Source organism: Podarcis cretensis, assembly GCF_951804945.1.
Source record: "Podarcis cretensis genome assembly, chromosome: 2".
NCBI classification, from domain to species: Eukaryota; Metazoa; Chordata; class Lepidosauria; order Squamata; family Lacertidae; genus Podarcis; species Podarcis cretensis.
The window spans coordinates 122,104,282-122,124,246 of record NC_137171.1 but is presented as its reverse complement, the minus strand read 5'-3'; the positions used below and the strand labels follow the sequence as shown (position 1 = coordinate 122,124,246).

The following is a 19,965-nucleotide window of genomic DNA, read 5'->3' as shown; positions in this document are numbered from 1 at the left end:
ATCGGGGCCACTACAGAGAGGACCTTGGCCTGTCAGGAGAGAGAAAGGGGGCCTGCCTGGCACACGTAAAATCCTCCCGGGCGCATAGCTCAGCACCTACACTCAAATCTCCTGCTTGAAGCCTTGGGGAGCTGCTGCCGCCAGTCTGAATAAAAATGTCTCTTGTCCCTTTTTAGTCAACCTGGGGCTCATTGTGGGAGCCATTTTGGGTGTCATGGCTGCCATCCTGCTGGTCTCTGGGATCATCTTCTTCATCCGCAGTAAGTAAACCCTGGATGCATTTTCTGCCTCTCCTGTGTCCTTCTGTCTTGGCCTCCAACTGGGAATGTGCTGGTGGAGCTTCCTGGCAACTGCCCCTTGTATCCCTACAGAGACCCCTCCCCATAAAACACCCTTTGAACATGAATCAAAACTCCTGTTGGTCATTGCTTTGCGCTCACTCCGTGCTCAGGAAGTTCACTTTCCACCTGAAGTTTTAATCCATCCTAAGACTTCAGTTCTGTACACACTTAGCAGGGAGCCTTCCTTGCATATCTTTAGGCGCCAGGCAAAAACGTTTATCTCGAACCAGGCCTTGAGCTTTTTAAATGTGAGTTACTGGTTTGTTTTTGTTTTATTATGTATTTTGTGCTCTCATTTTGTATTTTTATGTTATGAAGCACCCTGCCATCTTCAATAAATGGATAAATAAATAAATATTGATCTGGGAGGATGCTGTATTGAACTGAATAGGACTTTCTTCTGAGCAGACTTGCCTAGATTTGCACTGTTCATTATCCCTTCCTCCCCCGCCCCCCCGGGCAAATTTAAGGATTAAGAGTCTGCTGGGAGTGAAGTAATAATCTGAAAAGGAATAAATACCGGTAAGTGAAGGGACTGCATAATGTTTCCTTCTACCCTTTGGAATTTGTCCACTGCCTGGTTCCCATGTTGATTTTTTAAATTTAATTTCCTCAATTTTTTCTACTTCTTTGTAAAATGAATTCCTTGAAATGCTCCCCTTCTGGGCTCAGCTTCCTTGGAGGTGTCTGGAAGAGACAAGAGGAGCATCTGCTGGGAAGGTTTCAGCCCTTGAGAGCCAGATTGTCGAAATGGATTTGAGTGGCCTCTGGAGGTCCAGCTCTGACCTTCTGCTTTTGTCTTCACAGGGCAAGGGAACGAGAATGCAGCCTATGAAGAAACCGCAAGTGAGTGACTCCTCCTCTCTCTCTGTCTCACATATTTCCCCCCAATATGGAGCAGGAACAGGTTACAAACAGACAGAACCAAACCTGGTGGTGGCCTAGTCCTGCAGCCCAAGACCCTGATGGGAAGCTTCAGCCTGTCTGCTCAGCCTGTCTGGACAGCAAGGGGTCCCTCAGGGCCTGGAAAAGGCTGCAGAGAGACTGTCGGCTGAGGGAGGGGCTCCAAGAAGGAGCAGGAGGAAGAGCCGAGGGGGGGGGGAGAGAGGGGTCTCTGGTGGTTTAATCTACTGGAACCTGAAGCTAAAGAATTGGTTGGGTGGCTCAAGTCTGTGGATGTCAGGAACCCTCCCCTCTGGATTTGGTACCACTGCTCCCTTTCTCTCTCCCCCCACCACCCTTCTGCCTTTCTGTCCCCTTCCTACCCAGATTGCACCCACCCTCGCTCTAGTCCCCCGCTGCCTCCATGCCAGGCTGTGCCCATCTCTCTTTGCCCTCCAGCACCTGCTTCTCCCTCCAGTGCTGTCCTTGAGCCCCCTTGAGCCCCCTTGCCTCTGGGCTGCCTGTGCAAAGAGAGGAGAAGGGCTCTGGGATCTCCCTCCCCGGGATCCTGACTCCTGTGTTTCCTCCCTTTTGCAGCAAGTGACCAGGGGCCCGACAGCTTCCCCAGGGGTAAGTAGGGGTGCAGGTGGGGGCAAAGTGGGGCTCTTGCAGAAAACTCTGTGGGGAACATCGTCAAATGGGGAAAAGCTGTTACCCCCCTTGGGCTTTCCAAGAGTGACATAATCTGCAGTGTCCGTTGAGCTGAAAATCGCTCTTGTGCCTCATTCTGTCTCTTCATCTGAGCTCCTCTACCTGACAAGTGGGTTCTATGCTGGATCTGAATGAGAGATCTTGGAAGGGGTTCTGGAAGGGATTTTTCCTTCCAGTAGGACTGCTTTGTGTGCTTCCGGTATTCCCCCAAAGTGTGCAGCTTGGCTCACTTGCTCGAGCTGCCCTCTGCAGGCCCGTTTTGGTGACACTCCTAGCATATCTCATGTCTGATCTGACATGATGAGGGATGGTGGCTTTCCTTGGGAGGCTGGACTAGACGGCCTTTGGGTTCCCACTAGCTCTGTAATGCTGATGCCCCCACACCATGATGTTGGCTTTTGAAACACTCCTGTTCTTTATTTCTGCAGTTTCATACCAGCCTGGTGTGTGAGATGAGACCAGAAGGACCCTGCCCATGTTTTGCTGTGAATTGCAGAGACTCAGAGCTCCTGCTGTCCTTTAATGCTGTTTCTGATGTTCCTTAATCCTGGCTCTCACCCATTCGTTCTGACTCCAGGTGTAACTTGAATTTGAGGATAATCATGCTTTTCTGATGGATTATGGCCAATTTTGCTTTGCAGAAATGTTCTTGTATTAATGAGAAATCCTCCAGATATATGCAACTAAAAGCTTTTAAAATTAATGAGGAGACTAATGTCTCACAACAAATGGAACTAATCTGTACAAAACACAACTTGAAATAAGAGACATTGCACATATTTTTGTAAACTAAGAAATCTTTAATAGAAATACATTTTTAAAAATCGTAATATAAAAAACGGATGAGGAGATTGACAATTATTTGCAGTGATTTTGATGGTATCTCTTGGTTCTTTGTTGCTGTGGTTTCCTCCACAAGCCCTTCCCCAATCTTATGTCACTCACTTTCCACCCAAATTGAAGGAAAGGCAACTAAATTGTTATTGCCTACCTGCTTCTTGGGCAGCCCAGCCTTTGGCTGAACGGATGTAATGTCATGGAATGCATAAAAGCAGCCTAACTGCTCTGGCTGAAGTGTTTTCCACCCACCTTCTGTGTGAAGGAACTGAGTGGCTGAAGACTAGAGAGGCTGTCAGAATTGGATCCGATTCTGATCTGGAAGCTTGCAAGTTTGCCTCAGAAGATGAAGAACAGATGTTGGCCATTGATCCCGTAGAAGCCAAGGAGGGCATCATCTCCGGTTATAACATCTGGATATGGAGGGGTTTTGTCTGTGTTGACCAAGAGCCGTGCTCCGGTTCCCCTGCAGATAGGAGGGACGTCCACCACCAGCCCTCTTGGGTCACCTCCTGCATCCCCAGAACCTCACTGTCCTGTCTGACTAGATCCAGAGTGGTCCAGAGGTGACCTCTGCTGGAGTTGAGGCCTCTCTTCAAACATCCTCAGGCTGGGCAGAGAATGAGGAGCTCCAGCGGGCGTTCAGACCCTTCCCATGGCAATGGCAGCTGCTGAGGCAGTTTCCTCCAGACCCTCTTTCTGTCCCGATACCTTCAAGGCTCCAGTTCTCCAGCCTGGTTCATGGAGCTCCACGTCCAGGACAACCAGCTGCTGAGCTCTGGACCTCCACCCTGGAGCTCCCTTGATGCCCTGGGGCAGTGAGTTGAGAAACAGGCTGGAGAGGGAGGAAGAAGCAGCTGAAGGGGGAAATGGAGAAGCAGGGAACTGAGAAAGAGGTAGAGAGGCTGAGGGGATGGGGTGTAGTGACTCTCCTGCAGGAGATGAGAGGGACTGATCCTGCTGACAGCCAAGGAGGAAGCCAGGAAGGAGACCTCCAGAGGCCGCAGGACTCTTCTCGCTTAACCCAGTGGATTTGCTGCACCTTGCTTTGAAGACACTGGATGTAATTATTTTTTTTTACTCTTGTAAGATATGTTTGACTTAAATAAATAGGGGTGCAGCCCCTTTGTCTTTAGTCGTTCTTGCCTTCTTATCACAGGAATTCCAGAGATTTTGAAGTTCCTGAGAATATTCACAGACTCTGGCAGGGAGGTGCCAATAATTGTTCTTCCAGTGAAAAGTGACTGAAGAACTAGTATACAAAGCGAGATGGGATCATAATCTGTGGTTTTGCAGGGGTGGGATTAGGTTATATGAAGCCAAGAGTGTCTGAGGTCTGGGCAGTGCCTGGATTGGGGAACCACCTGGATGCTGCCTTTGGTTTCAGAATGAAAGAAAGGAGGGTTGGGAATCTAATAAAAGAAATGTGTAGATATCTGATCTGGGGCAGAGTGTGGTTGGGGGTGACCAAGGCAGGGTTGCCCTGAAAGTCCACAAACCCAGGAGGAAGTTCTCCCACTGAGATGAAAAGAAGATGCCCAAAATATTTAATATATTTTAATTTTTTATCCCTCTCTTCCTCCCAAGGAGCTCAGGGCAGCAAACCTCAAAATGTTAAAACAATACCATTTAAAAGATTTAAAATTTAAATAAAGGGTTTTTTATCCCTCCACCCTGGATATAAATCTTCCCTCGCCCCTTCTTCCCTGGTGGGGAGTGGGAGGCCATTTTGGGGCCCGCCTCAGGTGTCAAAATGTATTGGGCTGGCCTCGGTGTGTGAGTTATGCTGTGTACAATGGGACTTCACAGATAAGAAGAAGAGTTTGGATTTGATATCCCACTTTCTCACTACCCTAAGGAGTCTCAAAGCGGCTAACATTCTCCTTTCCCTTCCTCCCCCACAACAAACACTCTGTGAGGTGAGTGGAGCTGAGAGACTTCAGAGAAGTGTGACTAGCCCAAGGTCACCCAGCAGCTGCAGGTGGAGGAGCAGAGACGCGAACCCGGTTCACCAGATTACAAGTCCACTGCTCTTAACCTCTACACCACACTGGCGAACCACTACAAACAACTTAAGGTGATATTGGAGCACTCCGAAATCTTTTGCGGCTGTGCATGTATAGATAATAATACATCTAGGCAACACATGGAGAACTACACTGAGGGTTGCAAAGCACCTCTAATTATTCCTGTATCATTATCATGTTATCGTATAATCTTAGAAGATTGCAGACTGATATGCAAGTTAAAGTTTGAGCAGCTCCACCAGCTCCTCCATCGGTGAGTGGGGAATGGTTGGGGGTGGGTGCCCACCTTGAAAACAGGCCTCCATGGGGAGGGGATCGTTTTTTTAAAAACAAATTAATTACATTTTAAAAAACAGGAACTGAGAGCATATTTAACCCCTCTCTCCTTCCCTCGTCCCACTTACAACTTCATACCAAATACAGCATGTATACATATACCATATGACTCCTTCCACACTTTTCCTGGTTCCTTTGCTTTTCTACTACTCTGTGTAATCCACATCTTTTTAATCATCCAATTTGTTATCTATTAAATACTCTTATCTATTTCAACTCTGCTGGATTTACACAAGACCTGCAAAGCTATGTCTTGGTCTAGACTGGTTCTTAAAATATACACTAAACATCCATTCCTCCTTGTATTCCTTGTCCTCATTTTCTCTTATCCTGTTCGTCAGACCAGCCAGTTCAGCAGATTCGAACATTTTATGCTGCCCTCTCCGATTGCATGGTACCTGGAATAGCCCCGTGTTTTTCACCGAAGCTGAAAGCGATGAAACAATCGTTGAGACGGCTAGAGCACCAGTGGCGGAAAACACATTCTGAATCGGACCGGACACAGGTTAGAGCTCAATGTTTCTTTTTTAAAAATTATATTTATTAAAGTTTTGAATAAACACATATAAACACAAACACAAACAACAATAAAAACATACATAAACCAACAAACAAATCAAAACAAGTATAAATTCAAACCTTATTTTCTAAACCTAATTTCACCGACCTCCTCACACCTCTCCCTTCTGTATTCTAATCTCATTTATCTTATCAGCAAATCCATTCCCATTTTTCCCATAGTTTTTGTTAATTCTGTTCTTTTTCCTTAATCAACGTCCCTGCAAACCACTAATTTTTAAACCCATATCTTTTTAGCCTTCATTAATTTTATAATATTTATTAAGATAGTCTTTGAACTTCTTCCAATCTTCTTCCACTGTCTCTTTGTCCTGGTCTCGGATTCTGCCAGTCATCTCTGCCAGTCCCATATAGTCTGTCATCTTCATCTGCCATTCTTCCAGAGTGGGTAGATCTGGTGTCAGTTAGAGCTCAATGTTGAGCATACCAGATGGCGATAGCGACGACGAAGAGGACCTTCTTCACCGCCTCCATTTCATCTGCAGAAAACAGCAGCAGGAGACCCAGGTGGTTCACAATCTCTCGGAACCACCTTTGTCACGGGGCCTGGTAGGGACCCCAATATCTCCTACAATGCTTTTGCAAAGTTTTTTTGCAGATAAAGTCGCTAAGATTCGGAAGGAGGTAGACTCCACCGTTTGAGCAGGGCCGGGGCCGGGGCAGGAGAGTGCTGGAGTCCTGTCTAGTCATGCAAAAAAAGACCCGCATTTTAAAAGGCTACAGGATGTTCATCAGGTCAGCCAAAGGCCTGGTTAAAAAGGAATGTTTTTGCCTGGCACCTAAAGGTATACAGTGGTACCTAGGGTTACAGACGCTTCAGGTTACAGATGCTTCAGGTTACAGACTCCGCTAACCCAGAAATAGTACCTCAGGTTAAGAACTTTGCTTCAGGATGAGAACACAAATCTCGCGGTGGCAGCAGGAGGCCCCATTAGCTAAAGTGGTACTTCAGGTTAAGAAGAGTTTCAGGTTAAGAACGGACCTCCAGAACGAATTAAGTTCTTAACCAGAGGTACCACTCTATAATGAAGGCGCCAGGTGAACTTTCCTGGGGAGAGCATTCCACAGACAGGGAGCCACTGCAGAGAAGGCCCTGTTCTTGTGTTGCCACCCTCCAGACCTCTCAAGGTGGCGGCACACGAAGGAGGGCCTCAGAAGATGATCTCAGGGGTCAGTTAGGTTCATAGGGAAAGAGGCAGTCCTTGAGGTATTGCGGTCCCGAGCCATTTAAGGCTTTATAGGTCAAAACCAGCACTTGGAATTGGGCAGTCGGACCAGGATCGGTGTAATATGCTCAAAGCGTCTTGCTCCAGTGAGCAACCTGGCCGCTGAGTTCTGCACTAGCTGAAGTTTTCAGATGCAGCCCTACGTATAAGACATTGCAGTAATCTAACCCTGAGGTTACCAGAGCATAGACAACGGTAGATAGGCTATCCCTGTCCAGATAGGGGTGTAGCTGGGCACCAGCTGAAGCTGATGGAAGGCACTCCAGGCCATCTGAGCCTTGAGGGACAGCGAAGGATCCAGGAGAACCCCCAAGCTATGAACCAGCTCCTTCAGAGGAACCACATCAAGAGCAGGCGACCTCCCAGGCATTTCGTCTAGGGAACCACACACCAACAGAGCCTCACTCTTAACTGGATTGAATAGGTGTGGTTAGGGTTGTGAAGCAACCTGCTGGGCCGTCAGAGTCTTAGCAAAACGGACCGGCTGTCCCTTGATGGGACCAGCCTTTGGAATGTGACCCCCTTTGGAATTTTTTGGGAGGAAGGACAAGACACGAGGTGGGCGTTTTTGCAAAATCACCAGGGGCTGAAAGCACTTAGCTGGAGTTGGTCAAAACAGCGTAGGATTTGGGAATCTGATGCAGGATTTGTGGCTCTGCTTCCTGCTTTGAGAGTCCGCCTTGTTTCCAGTATGGTCTCCTTCTATTTCTGTAACTAAACAAGGGCTAGAGTGACACCTCCATGTTTCTCTTGCTTAACAGAAACTAAACCCCCGCAGGGTTCTCTCTGCAATTCTTATCATTTCAGGAAGTGGGGAGTTTTTGCCTATACAGCGGCCATTCAATGGCTGCTATAGCCCATAAAGATTAGAGACTGGACTTCTGCAGTGGGTACCAGAGCCACGATGGGATTATGCAGCCTGCAGTTTCAGAGGCAGGTGCCTCTCCGAATACCAGCTGGCGGGAATTGCAAGTGGGGAGGGTGTGGCTGTTGTGCTCAACTGCTTGTTGGCTTCCCCTGGGGGGAGAGAACAGGATACTGGACTAAATCTAGCAGCCAGGCTCCATTTTTGAGCCCCCCCAACCGTGATTCTTCTTTTAGATAATAGTTACTGAGTTTCGTTCATGATGAACTGCTTTTTATTTTATTTTACGGTGTTTCCACTTCTCTCACATTGCACTGTGATTTATTTATTTATAAAATGTAGATAAATGTGGTAGCTTCTCAGTGAGTAAATAAAAATCTCCAAAAGTCCGAATGTCACCTTAAGTTATAAGAAGAAGGGTCGTGGCTCAGCAACAAAGGAGACGCTCCTTCAGGTATACTAGACTGAGGCCGTTTAGGGCTTTAAAGGTCAACACCAACACTTTGAATTGTGCTCGGAAACGTACTGGGAGCCAATGCAGGTCTTTCAGGACTGGTGTTATGTGGTCTCACTGCAAGGTTTCCCGAAGGGGAAATCAGGGGAGAGAAAGAGAGAGTTTAGGACGTTCCTGGTCGAGCGAGGGGAAACGTCAATGATGGAAAGAAGAAAAGTCCAGCTGCCATGGAGACGTTACCTTTCCACCACCCTCCCAATGTATTAACTTCAGACCATACTCACGTTCGTAGATGTCCCTCGTGGATCCCGGGATCCTTTCTCTTTAGCCGGCTTGACCTTGCCTTTGCTCCCCCTGGCTGGGCTTTTGGTGACGATTGATTATCGCCCGCAAAGAGGAGGCAGGGAGAGGAAGAAGGATCCCTGGGCTAAGGTTGCCCAGTGGCGCCCGATCCCCTCTATCTCCCCTCTCACCTTTGCAGGAGAACCAAGTGTCCCTGAGCATGGTCGCCAAACTGTTACTGGAAAAATCTGAGGGCTCCCTTGAACAAAGCAAAGACACCAACCAGGATAACTTGGAGCAAAACAGCAGCCTGTAGGCTTGGCCTTTATTGAACTGTTGCAACAGGGTGCTCCCCTCATTTGCAGGTGAGAGGAAGGACCCACAAAAATGGTGTGCAAGACCTTATAAAGACTTTTGAAATTCCCCTCCTCTAGGTCAAGCCCACCCCCAGAAACACAGATACATCACAGAAAGGAGGGGTTGAGGGAGGAGTTGTGGTGGTAACCTGAGTGACCTGACAAAAGGTAGTCGCAGTTTCCTGCCCCCTGAGGGAAGTTTCTCTTCCCCTGAGGGAAGATCTGATCATTGTCCTTTGTTCCAGTCCATGCTGAATCCACTCCCATATGCAAGTTCTTTGTGATCTTGATTGTCTTCTGTCTAGGACCATCAGGGTTGGCATAGCAACTGGGCAGGGCTCCCGTGGATGTGCTGGGATGCTCAAGGGATTATGGCTGGCCTATATCAAACCTTCCCCATTTTGTAGTCCTTCCTTCATGAAGTAAAATAAAGTGGAACAGTGCAAATCCGATGTATGGTTGATTTTCTATGAATTTATAACAGAAGTGTAGTGTATGTAGTGTGTGAGTGTGTGTGAAGTTTGTACAAACTGAATGATTGGGGATGGGCGGTTCCTGCTACACAATTAAAACTTCAGAGTGCATTGCAATTGCTATAGCCTACAAAAGACAGAGTTGTTGTTGTTGTTGTTGTTGTTGTTGTTATTTGGTCCCCTAAGACCCTCAGCCATTTTCAAGTGGATCATGGGGGGAAACAAAGTTGGGGAACCATAGAGATGGAAGGGACCCTACTGGTCATCTAATCTAACCCCTGCAGTGGAGGAATCGCAGTTAAAGAATCTGTCTGACCTCTGTTTTAAAAACCTCCATTGCAGGAGTGTCTGCCACCTTCCACCTGCTCTAGGGTTATCAGAGCACTCCTTTGCAAGTCTACTCAAAGGGAAGTGCTGCTGAACAGACTGGGATTTACTCCACAGTAAAGATGTGTGTGGGATTGCAACCTCTTGGGCCCTGCCACCTTTCTGATCTTTCAACAAACTAATTTTCTCCAAAGAAGGAGAGTCCACAACCTCCTGAGGGAGACCATTCCACTGCCAAACAGCTCTGACTGTCAGAAAGCTCTTCCTGATGTTTAGTCGGCATCTCCTTTCTTGTAACTTGAAGCCATGGGTTCGAGTCCTACCCTCCTGAGCAGGAGAAACCAAGCTGGCTCCATCAGTGAAGGTGCTCTGCCAGTGACCTAAGGGGTACTTCTGGTGAATGGAGACTTGATCAGAGTAGAAAGTGGTTTAACTTCTGGGACATTATTGTGTTAAAAACCCCTCCTTAGTTTTTCTCTCTGTCGGAATCTCCCCATTTTCCCTCCATGGGTAATAAAGCAACCATGTGGGGAAGGGAATATTGATTACAAAAATCAAGTACTGTACAGTAGTACCTCGGGTTAAGTACTTAATTCGTTCCGGAGGTCCGTTCTTAACCTGAAGCACCACTTTAGCTAATGGGGCCTCCCGCTGCTGCCACGCCGCTGGAGCATGATTTCTGTTCTCATCCTGAAGGAAGGTTTTTAACCAGAGGTAATATTTCTGGGTTACTGGAGTCTGTAACCTGAAGCATATGTAACCTGAAGCGTATGTAACCCGAGGTACCACTGTACAGGGTTAATTGCTCCTCCCTCCCTGCAAGAAATGCTTTTGCAACAGGCATTTAATTTAATAATGTAATATTTGCATATTACACCCCCCTGCTGGGATAGAGGGTTAAACCACAGAGCCTAGGACTTGCTGATCAAAAGGTCGGCGGTTCGAATCCCCGCGACAGGGTGAGTTCCCATTGCTCGATCCCTGCTCCTGCCCACCTAGCAGTTCGAAAGCACCTCAAAGTGCAAGTAGATAAATAGGGACCGCTCTCCGGCGGGAAGGTAAACGGCGATTCCGTGTGCTGCGCTGGTGCTGGTTCGCCAGAAGCGGCTTCGTCATGCTGGCCACATGACCCGGAAGCTGTCTGCGGACAAGCACCGGCTCCCGGCCTATAGAGCAAGATGAGTGCGCAAGCCTAGAGTCGGTCACGACTGGACCTCACGGTCAGGGGTACCTTTACCTTACGTCCGTTCTGGAATCAGCAAAACTGCCTCGCAAGACGAAATTAATCCGTTCCGCGATTCTCTTCGTCTAGCGGTTTTTTCGTCTTGCGAAGCAAGCCCATTGACGGCTTAGCGGATTAGCGCTATTAGCGGTCTAGCGGCTTTTAGCGATCAGCTGAGAAGCGGCTTATCAGCGGAACAGCTGATAAGCTGCTTAGTGCTTAGGGAAAGGGCGAAAAAAGCGGAAAAAAAACCGCGGGAACTTGCAAGACATTTTCGTCGTGCGAAGCAACCCCATAGGGAAATTCGTTTTGCGAAGCGCCTCCAAAACGGTAAAACCCTTTCGTCTAGCGGGTTTTCCGTCTTGTGAGGCGTTCGTCTTGCGGGGCACCACTGTATCCCCCAAACTTTGGATGGCCCAAATCCTCATCCGCAGAGGCATCCCAGGTGGTTACCAGTGTGGCGTAGTGGTTAGAGTTGTGGATTTGTATCCAGGAGACCTGGGTTCTGTTACGGTAAATTCCGGGTGCGGAGTTGCCCTGCCACCCAGCTCGTCGGACTAAGTCCGCGGGTCCTAGCGGAAGAAATGAGTTCAGCCGGAGACGGAGCAAGATGCGGAGATCCGAGTTTATTGCGCAACAGGTTCAAGATGAGATTGAACCCCGAGAATGGGGCGACATAAACTTTTAAAAGTTCCCTCCAAGTCCCAGAATACAGTGCAACAAGCGTCATGAATACATTATGGGAAGGTTGGGTTTCACGGATTACATCATGAATATATTACAGAAAGGTGGGGTTACATGGATTAGCATCTTTAGGAAGGGAGGGGGACTGTGTCGACCATGGCAAACTATGGCAAGTTCTTAAAGAAATGGGAGTGCCTGATCACCTCATCTGTCTCCTGAGAAATCTCTATGTGGGACAAGAAGCTACAGTTAGAACTGGATATGGAACAACTGACTGGTTCAAAATTGGGAAAGGAGTACGACAAGGCTGCATTTTGTCTCCCTGCTTATTTAACTTATATGCAGAATTCAGCATGCGAAAGGCTGGGCTGGATGAATCCCAAACCGGAATTAAGATTGCCGGAATAAATATCAACAACCTCAGATATGCAGGTGACACAACCTTGATGGCAGAAAGTGAGGAGGAATTAAAGAACCTTTTAATGAGGGTGAAAGAGGAGAGTGCAAAATATGGTCTGAAGCTCAACATCAAAAAAACGAAGATCATGGCCACTGGGCCCATCACCTCCTGGCAAATAGAAGGGGAAGAAATGGAGGCAGTAAGAGATTTTACTTTCTTGGGCTCCATGATCACTGCAGATGGTGACAGCAGTCACGAAATTAAAAGACGCCTGCTCCTTGGGAGAAAGGCGATGGCAAACCTAGACAGCGTCTTAAAAAGCAGAGACATCACCTTGCCAACAAAGGTCCGTTATAGTAAAAGCCATGGTTTTCCCAGTAGTGATGTATGGAAGTGAGAGCTGGACCATAAAGAAGGCTGATCGCCGAAGAATTGATGCTTTTGAATTATGGTGCTGGAGGAGACTCTTGAGAGTCCCATGGACTGCAAGAAGATCAAACCTCTCCATTCTGAAGGAAATCAGCCCTGAGTGCTCACTGGAAGGACAGATTGTGAAGCTGAGGCTCCAGTACTTTCGCCACCTCATGAGAAGAGAAGACTCCCTGGAGAAGACCCTGATGTTGGGAAAGATGGAGGGCACAAGGAGAAGGGGGCGACAGAGGACGAGATGGTTGGATAGTGTTTTTGAGGTTACCAGCATGAGTCTGACCAAGCTGCGGGGGGCAGTGGAGGACAGGAGTGCCTGGCGTTCTCTGGTCCATGGGGTCACGAAGAGTCGGACACGACTAAACGACTAAACAACAACAACAACATAGATAAACATGGATAAACGTTTCCTGAGTACAGGTGATGGCAAGACAATGGCGCTGATATGCATCGTCTGCCACCTGGCATTGCCCGGAGGAAGGGCTTGACTGAACCATCTGACAGGATTAAGGTCTTCCTGCGTACGTGACTTGTCGGTTCGAGGATTATGGCGCTGAGGGTACCATCATGGAGTCTGGGGACCACTGAGTTGAATGACTCCAAGATGGAGGAAATCGGAGTTGTGGTTGATTTTATATCATTTTCCAAAGTTCTAGTACCTTGCCGGTCAAGTGCGTATAGGAGATTGAAAAGGGAAATGGAATGGATACATTGTGTTACGGCAAAATCTGGGTGCGAGGCTGCTCTGCCACCCAGCTCATCGGACTAAGTCCGTGGGTCCCTGCGGAGGAAAATGAGCTCAGCCGGAGACAGGAGCAAACAGCAGATGATCCAAGTTTATTGCGCAACAGGTTCAAGGCGAGATTGAACAGTGAGAATGGGGCGACATAAACTTTTAAAAGTTCCCTCCAAGTCCCAGAATACAGTGCAGAAAACGTCACGAATACATCACAAGAGGTGGGATTACACAGATCAGCACTTCAGGAAAGTGGGTGGGGGTTTACACAGATCATCACTTCAGTAAGATAGGGGTCGCTCAGATCAGCACTTCAGTAAGGTAGGTAAGGTAGGGGTTGTATAGATCAGCACTTCAGTAAGGTAGGGGTTGCATAGAGTAAAGAGATATGCATAAATGTTTCCTGAGTACAGGTGATGGCAAGACAATGGCACAGATATCATCGCCCGTTCCCTAGCATTGCCCGGAGGAAGGGCTTGACTGGACCATCTGACAGGATTAAGGTTTTCCTGTGTAAGTGACCTGTCGGTTCGAGGATTATGGCGCTGAGGGTAGCATCATGGAGTCCGGAGGGAAGAATATAATTTTATAAAGTTAAGGGGTATAGTGTGGTGCTTGTGCAGCAGTGTGAGGTTTCAGGAGCTGGGCGCCGTCGAGGTCATCGCCTCGGGCCCCCTTTCAAAGAGGAGGAGGTGAGGAAAGGTGCCCCCCCTTCCTTCCGTATCAGTCCCCCATTCTGTAAGAACTTGCAAATCTTTTCTCCGCACCCTAAATCTCGGTGAAGGTAGGGGTGCCGTGTGAGTGGGAATAGGCCCTAATGGAAAAGGAGGTGGGTTGAGCAGGGCAGCAAAGGAAAGAGCAACACGGACCAATACAATGTACGTGCGTGTTATAGATATGCGCTAACTAATAACTTGGTATCTACCGTACCAGATGTGTGGGTTTATGCAAACCTGAAAGGGACTTGCAAATCATGCCTCTTAAGGCCATTTGCAAGTATAGTAGTGCAGATAGCTGGATATAGGATATCGCATGACACCTGTCGTATTTTGTTTAATAGTGGTCTATGCTTTACATTTAGCAGGAAGGTCCACTACTGACTGGAAAAAAATGCAGTTTGCTTTGTCCCCCGCCATTTTTGTGTTCTCAGGTGTCAAGGTAGCTCTTCTGTGGTCTCACAGTAGTGGCAATCCCTGGTGAATCCACTTAGGGCTTTCATATTAACCATGTTGCCTGGCATCCATCACAGCTGGCACAGGTTTGGATACGTCATGAGAGAAATATCCTAGCCTTGGCCATTCCATGGGATTTTATTATTATAGGCTCCGGTCTTGCAGTCATGGGAAGTTGCTCACTTGCACATTAAGGACCAAAAGCTAATTGCAGCCTGGATACACTTGCCCAATTCAAACTGAGTCCAATTTGAATTTATCTTGCCCCATGGTTCTCAACTTCCCAAACCAATCAGTTAAAATAAAACCACTCTTAAAGGGCACTCGTCCAAATAAGTCAATTTAACTCTATAGGGATTATTCCTGCTAAACCAAAGCATATATACCTTCCTGAAGCTTTTCCTTGGTAAAGTGAGTTTTAGCACATTTTTAAAATGGGTAGGGAAGTTGGCAGAGTGCCAGGTGAAACAACGAAATATGGTTATAAATTTATCTAAGTCTAAACATTGGACTACATAATAGCCTGATCTGTTAAAAGGCATAAAATGTATGAGGATCCTCCACTGGGGTGTAAGGAATAAGACATTAGACATAAAACACTTACACACTGTCAGACACATTTCAACATTCCTACGTAATAACACATAATACAAAACAAACTAATTAAATATCAGTTGCATATCTTGAGACAATTGGGATATTTTATGTATGTATCTTGAGGTTCAAAAGTCAGAAAATGTCCTTGTAATTCAACTCCACCCCCCTTTTGTAGCACCCTGCTTGTGGTTAACGCTTAGCTGGAATGAAATATTCAACGCAGCAATAGAGAAATTAAAATAATAATTTATTTGTCAGACAAATAAATATGAGACACAGTGGTATATGGTTACCAAGCTCTGGCCTGGCCTCCTGCCATTCTGGCCAGCACTTATATTTCCTTAATCCAGCCCCCTTGCTCCTCCTGTGGCTGCCTCTGTCCAATCAGCCTGGTTGAAATTCCTATTGGCTGTTTGCTAGAACCAATCACAAAAGATACACCCATTTCCTTTTGCCCTTTTATGGGAAATAAAAGCTATATTTATAATTGGCAAACAAGTAGCCATTAACCTCTACAAGGCACCTTAATTACCAAATCACCTTTGCCCCCTTAATTCTAAAATAGAGCAGATGGCTAAAACAGATGGTGGCTAATTCTATTTTAAACAGGTATCAAAGATCTTTTGTACGCATCATCAATGAAAGATCTCCTTCATTGGAGGTTCCTTTAAACAAAAACCTGACAACCATCTGTCTAGAGTGCTCTGATGGTGCTTTCCTGCTTGGCAAGGGGGGGCTAGGCTGGTGGCTGATGGCCCCTGTGATCTCTTCCAACTATATGAAATAAGAATCTAGCATAAGGATTTAACATTTCTTAGCTTCTAATTCCTTTGCATAATTACATTTAAGCCAATATATTTTTAATACATAATATATATAATTTTTTTATAAGCAAAGACGTTTTCAAAGTAAGAAAAAACTTAAAAACACTTTCTTTCCCTATTTCCATTAGCTCTTGCCCTTAGGAAAATGTGGCTCAAGTCTCTAACGGGAGGCACAATAATTCTTACTATTTACCAACTTAATTGTAGCTTAATTGTACTCTGCAACATGCAAGGTCAGTGACCTCGCTCAGCCTTTTATGACCGCAATAAACCAGAGGGCCTCTCTGGCCAAGAGGATGAACATCTGCCAAAATCTTAGCCAGCCTAGTTCCTGCCTGGCATGAAACATTTGTGAATTTGAACTCATTTTTAAGATACAACCTTGATCAAAAAATATAAGCTTGATAAAAATGCAGGCTTATGATTAGATGCCTCACTTTGTCAGCCCCACTCCCCCGGCAGTCTATATCCTTTGAAAGAGATAGCTGTTGAAAACTTTGGTGTCTGTTGTTGTGGTGGCGAAGCTTTTCATCGGATCTGTAGTAACACACTTGTAGAAGTGATATCCTGTAAGGGCAGGGTGGACTTAAAAGACACAGTTAAAGGCAATTTAAAGTTGTGCAAGTACCTTGAACTAGCCAAATGACAGAATTAATAAGAAATGCTCAGGCAAAAGGTAAACAAATACCATTCCACAAACAATGTTTGGTTATGCTTCGATTAATTTCATAGACCATGGAAAAACGGATTAAATAAATGGGAACAGATTATTTGTAACTTTAAAAGTGTCAAAGCCACAAAGAGATGGAAGTCACTACTACAGCAGGGATTTCACAGAACAGAAAGAAAGTTGTTGTGGGAGGAAAAAGGGACAAACACTTTGTTATCAGGGTTCACATATCCTGTTAAAAGGGAAAATTATTTCATGTGAGAAGCCTGTCAGGAAATGCTGTTCCTAAAATTGCACATAAACAAAGTCTGTGACTTAAATCCCATTGAGGGGTGGAATGCTTTGATATTTTCCTGTGAAAAGAATTTGGCATGTTAAGATTTCAAACTTGGGACACATTAAGGGTGATTTCTCTCAATGGTTCCAAGTTTTACATAAACCTCCTCTCCCCCCCTCTACAGTTCCCCCTCCTTCCTCTCTCTCTCTCTCTCTCTCTTTTTCCTATCTTTTTTTTTTAGCTGATCTAGTCTCTGTGCATGTGTGGAGTTCATGTCTCAGCAAATCTTCTATACTATTGAAATGTCGCATCTTTTGGCAAAATTAGAATTTGAATAAGGGAAGGGTAAGGAGGAGTAGATTTTAAAAGAGGGTTTGATTTAAAACAAAAAAGAGAATCTCAGCAATTGAAGTATTCACCAACAAAAGCTAGCAATTTCAGCCCGAGCAAAGCGACTGCTTCCTTTATGTACAGGAAAGGGCTAATATCCCTCTGGCCATTCGCGGAACAATGCCACGCCCTTATATATGGGAAAAATGGCCAGAGAGTCAGAATTCATAGGATTTTTTTTTTTTAAAAAACATTCTAAGTTATTTCGGCCTTCCCATTTGCAGACAAAATTTTTCCTGCCCCTTTATTTACAGGATTGGTCAAGGCCCATATGTATTTGTATGTGTTTAAACTTTGAATTGACTTTGAAGTCTGATTTTTAAATAGTAGACAAAATGATAAACACTGTAATCACTCAAATGCTTGATATTACCAGTTGTGCTTCAAAACATCACAGCTTCACCTCTCACCCTTTAAAACTAAAGAGCAAAGCTAGGCTGAATTTCAACTCCATCACCACACCAGAATTAAGAATTACCCTGCAATGCTTGCGGACACATGTCCTTCCACACAGCCACAAATTGGGAGAGTTGAAAGGGACCCTGGGGTCATCAAGTCCAACCCTCCAAAATATAGGGTTCACAGCAAGATTTCACAGCAAGATTTGTACTACCAAAGAGACACACACATACTACTGGGGAAGAGAGCACACTCAATGCTCCTATCATGTACTAAGGAAGAGGAAAATAAAAGTATCCAGCTTTATACAGAACCCTCTAAAGGAAGAACAGTTTCCTAAGATAAGATAGGAAGAGAATCTGGGAGAGAATATTTTATAAGCATAGGGTTATTTCAGTTGATATAACCACTCAAATAAAGCAAGAGGTGGGGTAAACATTTGCACCCTTCATTCTCATTTTGTTTTATTTAGGACTGATAAGGTCCAGCATGGCTTCCTTAGATTTAAATTTTGAAGCAAGCTTGCAGTTTAAACTATGCGCGCTTAAGAAAGGCAGTCTGTCAGAGACAGAAGGAACAGACAACACACATAACAGACAACATGTAAACATACATATTCTCATATATGTATTAACACACAACACACATAACAGACAACATGTAAACATATATACTCTCATCCTTTAGTTGGTTATTGCAAGGAGTTGGGCTGCTTCCTTTAGCTTCATTAAGTGAAATTAGTAGGAAGGTCCCACATGGTTTTAAGAGCCTCCTTGCCTCTTCAAACACCACCAGTTAACCAAACTGGCAGGGCTCACAATGCTTAGTTGACTGGGTACCCCTTTATATAAGCATGCGTTGTTGTTGTTGCTTTTGTTGTTGTTTTCTTTTTTGGGGGGGATAGAGAAGGGAGAAGGAGAGGGGTTGATTAGGATTTGGGTAACTTGTACAGGGGGCTATAGTAAAGAGGGGTCTTTCATCGCTTGGCGACTTCCTTAGTGGGTTTTAAAGAGCTCTAGCTATCCGGTATTTCCTTCCTATTTCCTTAGTCAATAACCTGGGGTCCCTTTTCCACTCTGCCGACCCTGCCCAATTCCTCATGGGCTATCCCTCCTGGCAACCTCCTACCTATCGCCACAATCTCAGGAAAAGGGGCCCTACTGAACGCCCGCGCCATGCGGTGCCAGATCGGGTGATCCCTGGATAGAATTTCGGGTCGAAAATCCCCCTTGCTTTCGGAAGCGGGCTTACGATACACGTGGTACATAGCCCGACCGGTGCGGCTGGGATTAGGATAGAAAGCAAGACCACTTCCTGCCCCCTAGAAAGGACGCTCGGGAAGTTTGGAAAAAGAACTCCAACCCCTTGCTTTCAACTGGGATACCCGTTGCGGAGAGTCGGCTATCTTTCAAGTCGGGTCTCTCCGTCTTACTTTCGGACTCCCAATTGGTGCGGCTGGCTGGAGAATTATAGAGAAAGAGATAGAGCTCAGAACCCCCCTTTTGGGTCGAGCAGCAGTCCACAGTCTCTCTCACCAATTGGACCAAGAGACAGGCGAGAAGGAGTGATAGAGAGGAGGGCAGAGAATTCAGTTGCCAGGAGATTTCCACCCCTTTCCCACCAGTGCACTGGATTTTCCTTTTCCTTATACTCACGCGTCTTCTATGATGATCCCGGGATCGATGAATAAGCCGGCTGGATCCCTCTTTGCTCCCTGGCTGAACTCCTGGGGCTTTCGATTACCGCCCGGAAGATGGCCGGGGGTCCAAAGGATCTTCCCAGGCAAAATGGCCTGGTGCCGGCTGAAGATTTCAGGGCCCCCGGTCAGCAACACAGGAGAACCGCAAAGCCCCACGTGGGGCGCCATCTGTTACGGCAAAATCTGGGTGCGAGGCTGCTCTGCCACCCAGCTCATCGGACTAAGTCCGTGGGTCCCTGCGGAGGAAAATGAGCTCAGCCGGAGACAGGAGCAAACAGCAGATGATCCAAGTTTATTGCGCAACAGGTTCAAGGCGAGATTGAACAGTGAGAATGGGGCGACATAAACTTTTAAAAGTTCCCTCCAAGTCCCAGAATACAGTGCAGAAAACGTCACGAATACATCACAAGAGGTGGGATTACACAGATCAGCACTTCAGGAAAGTGGGTGGGGGTTTACACAGATCATCACTTCAGTAAGATAGGGGTCGCTCAGATCAGCACTTCAGTAAGGTAGGTAAGGTAGAGGTTGTATAGATCAGCACTTCAGTAAGGTAGGTAAGGTAGGGGTTGTATAGATCAGCACTTTGTAACCAGACTTTGACAGTTTTAGGAGGTCGCTGGTTTCGGTTCCATTGTTCTCGCAGCAGGGAGCCGTCAGCAGCTTGTCAGGAGGTTAAATGAGGCGTGCAAGAGCTCGCTGAGCTGGTCTCTGCAGAGCGAATGCATGGTCCTGATTGGGTAGAACGCGGCCATTTTAGCGAATGGAAGGTT

General features: G+C 46.3%; 2 protein-coding genes and 1 long non-coding RNA gene across 5 annotated transcripts in view; 2 read left to right on the top strand and 1 right to left on the bottom strand.

Moving 5' to 3' along the window:
- LOC307208846 (major histocompatibility complex class I-related gene protein-like) overlaps window positions 1-2,906 on the top strand; it is a 52,879-nt gene extending 49,973 nt beyond the window's left edge. Inside the window, exons 7-8 of one of the 2 annotated variants that reach the window (XM_079963845.1) lie at window positions 1,821-1,853; window positions 2,363-2,906. In XM_079963845.1, coding sequence (XP_079819971.1) covers window positions 1,821-1,853; window positions 2,363-2,385 — 56 coding nt within the window. In that variant the 3' untranslated portion in view covers window positions 2,386-2,906. Of the gene's footprint in view, window positions 1-1,148; window positions 1,211-1,820; window positions 1,854-2,362 lie in introns of those variants that run through there. The other variant, XM_079963846.1, reaches the window with a different exon arrangement.
- The window catches only part of LOC307208848 (major histocompatibility complex class I-related gene protein-like), an 81,319-nt gene that overhangs the window by 19,209 nt on the left and 42,145 nt on the right, over window positions 1-19,965 (top strand). The gene's annotated exons all lie outside the window — the stretch shown is intronic.
- LOC307209154 overlaps window positions 3,215-19,965 on the bottom strand; it is a 31,076-nt gene continuing 14,325 nt past the window's right edge. The window contains exon 2 of the long non-coding RNA XR_013835351.1: window positions 3,215-3,555. This is a non-coding gene — a long non-coding RNA (uncharacterized lncRNA). The remainder of the gene's footprint in view (window positions 3,556-19,965) is intronic.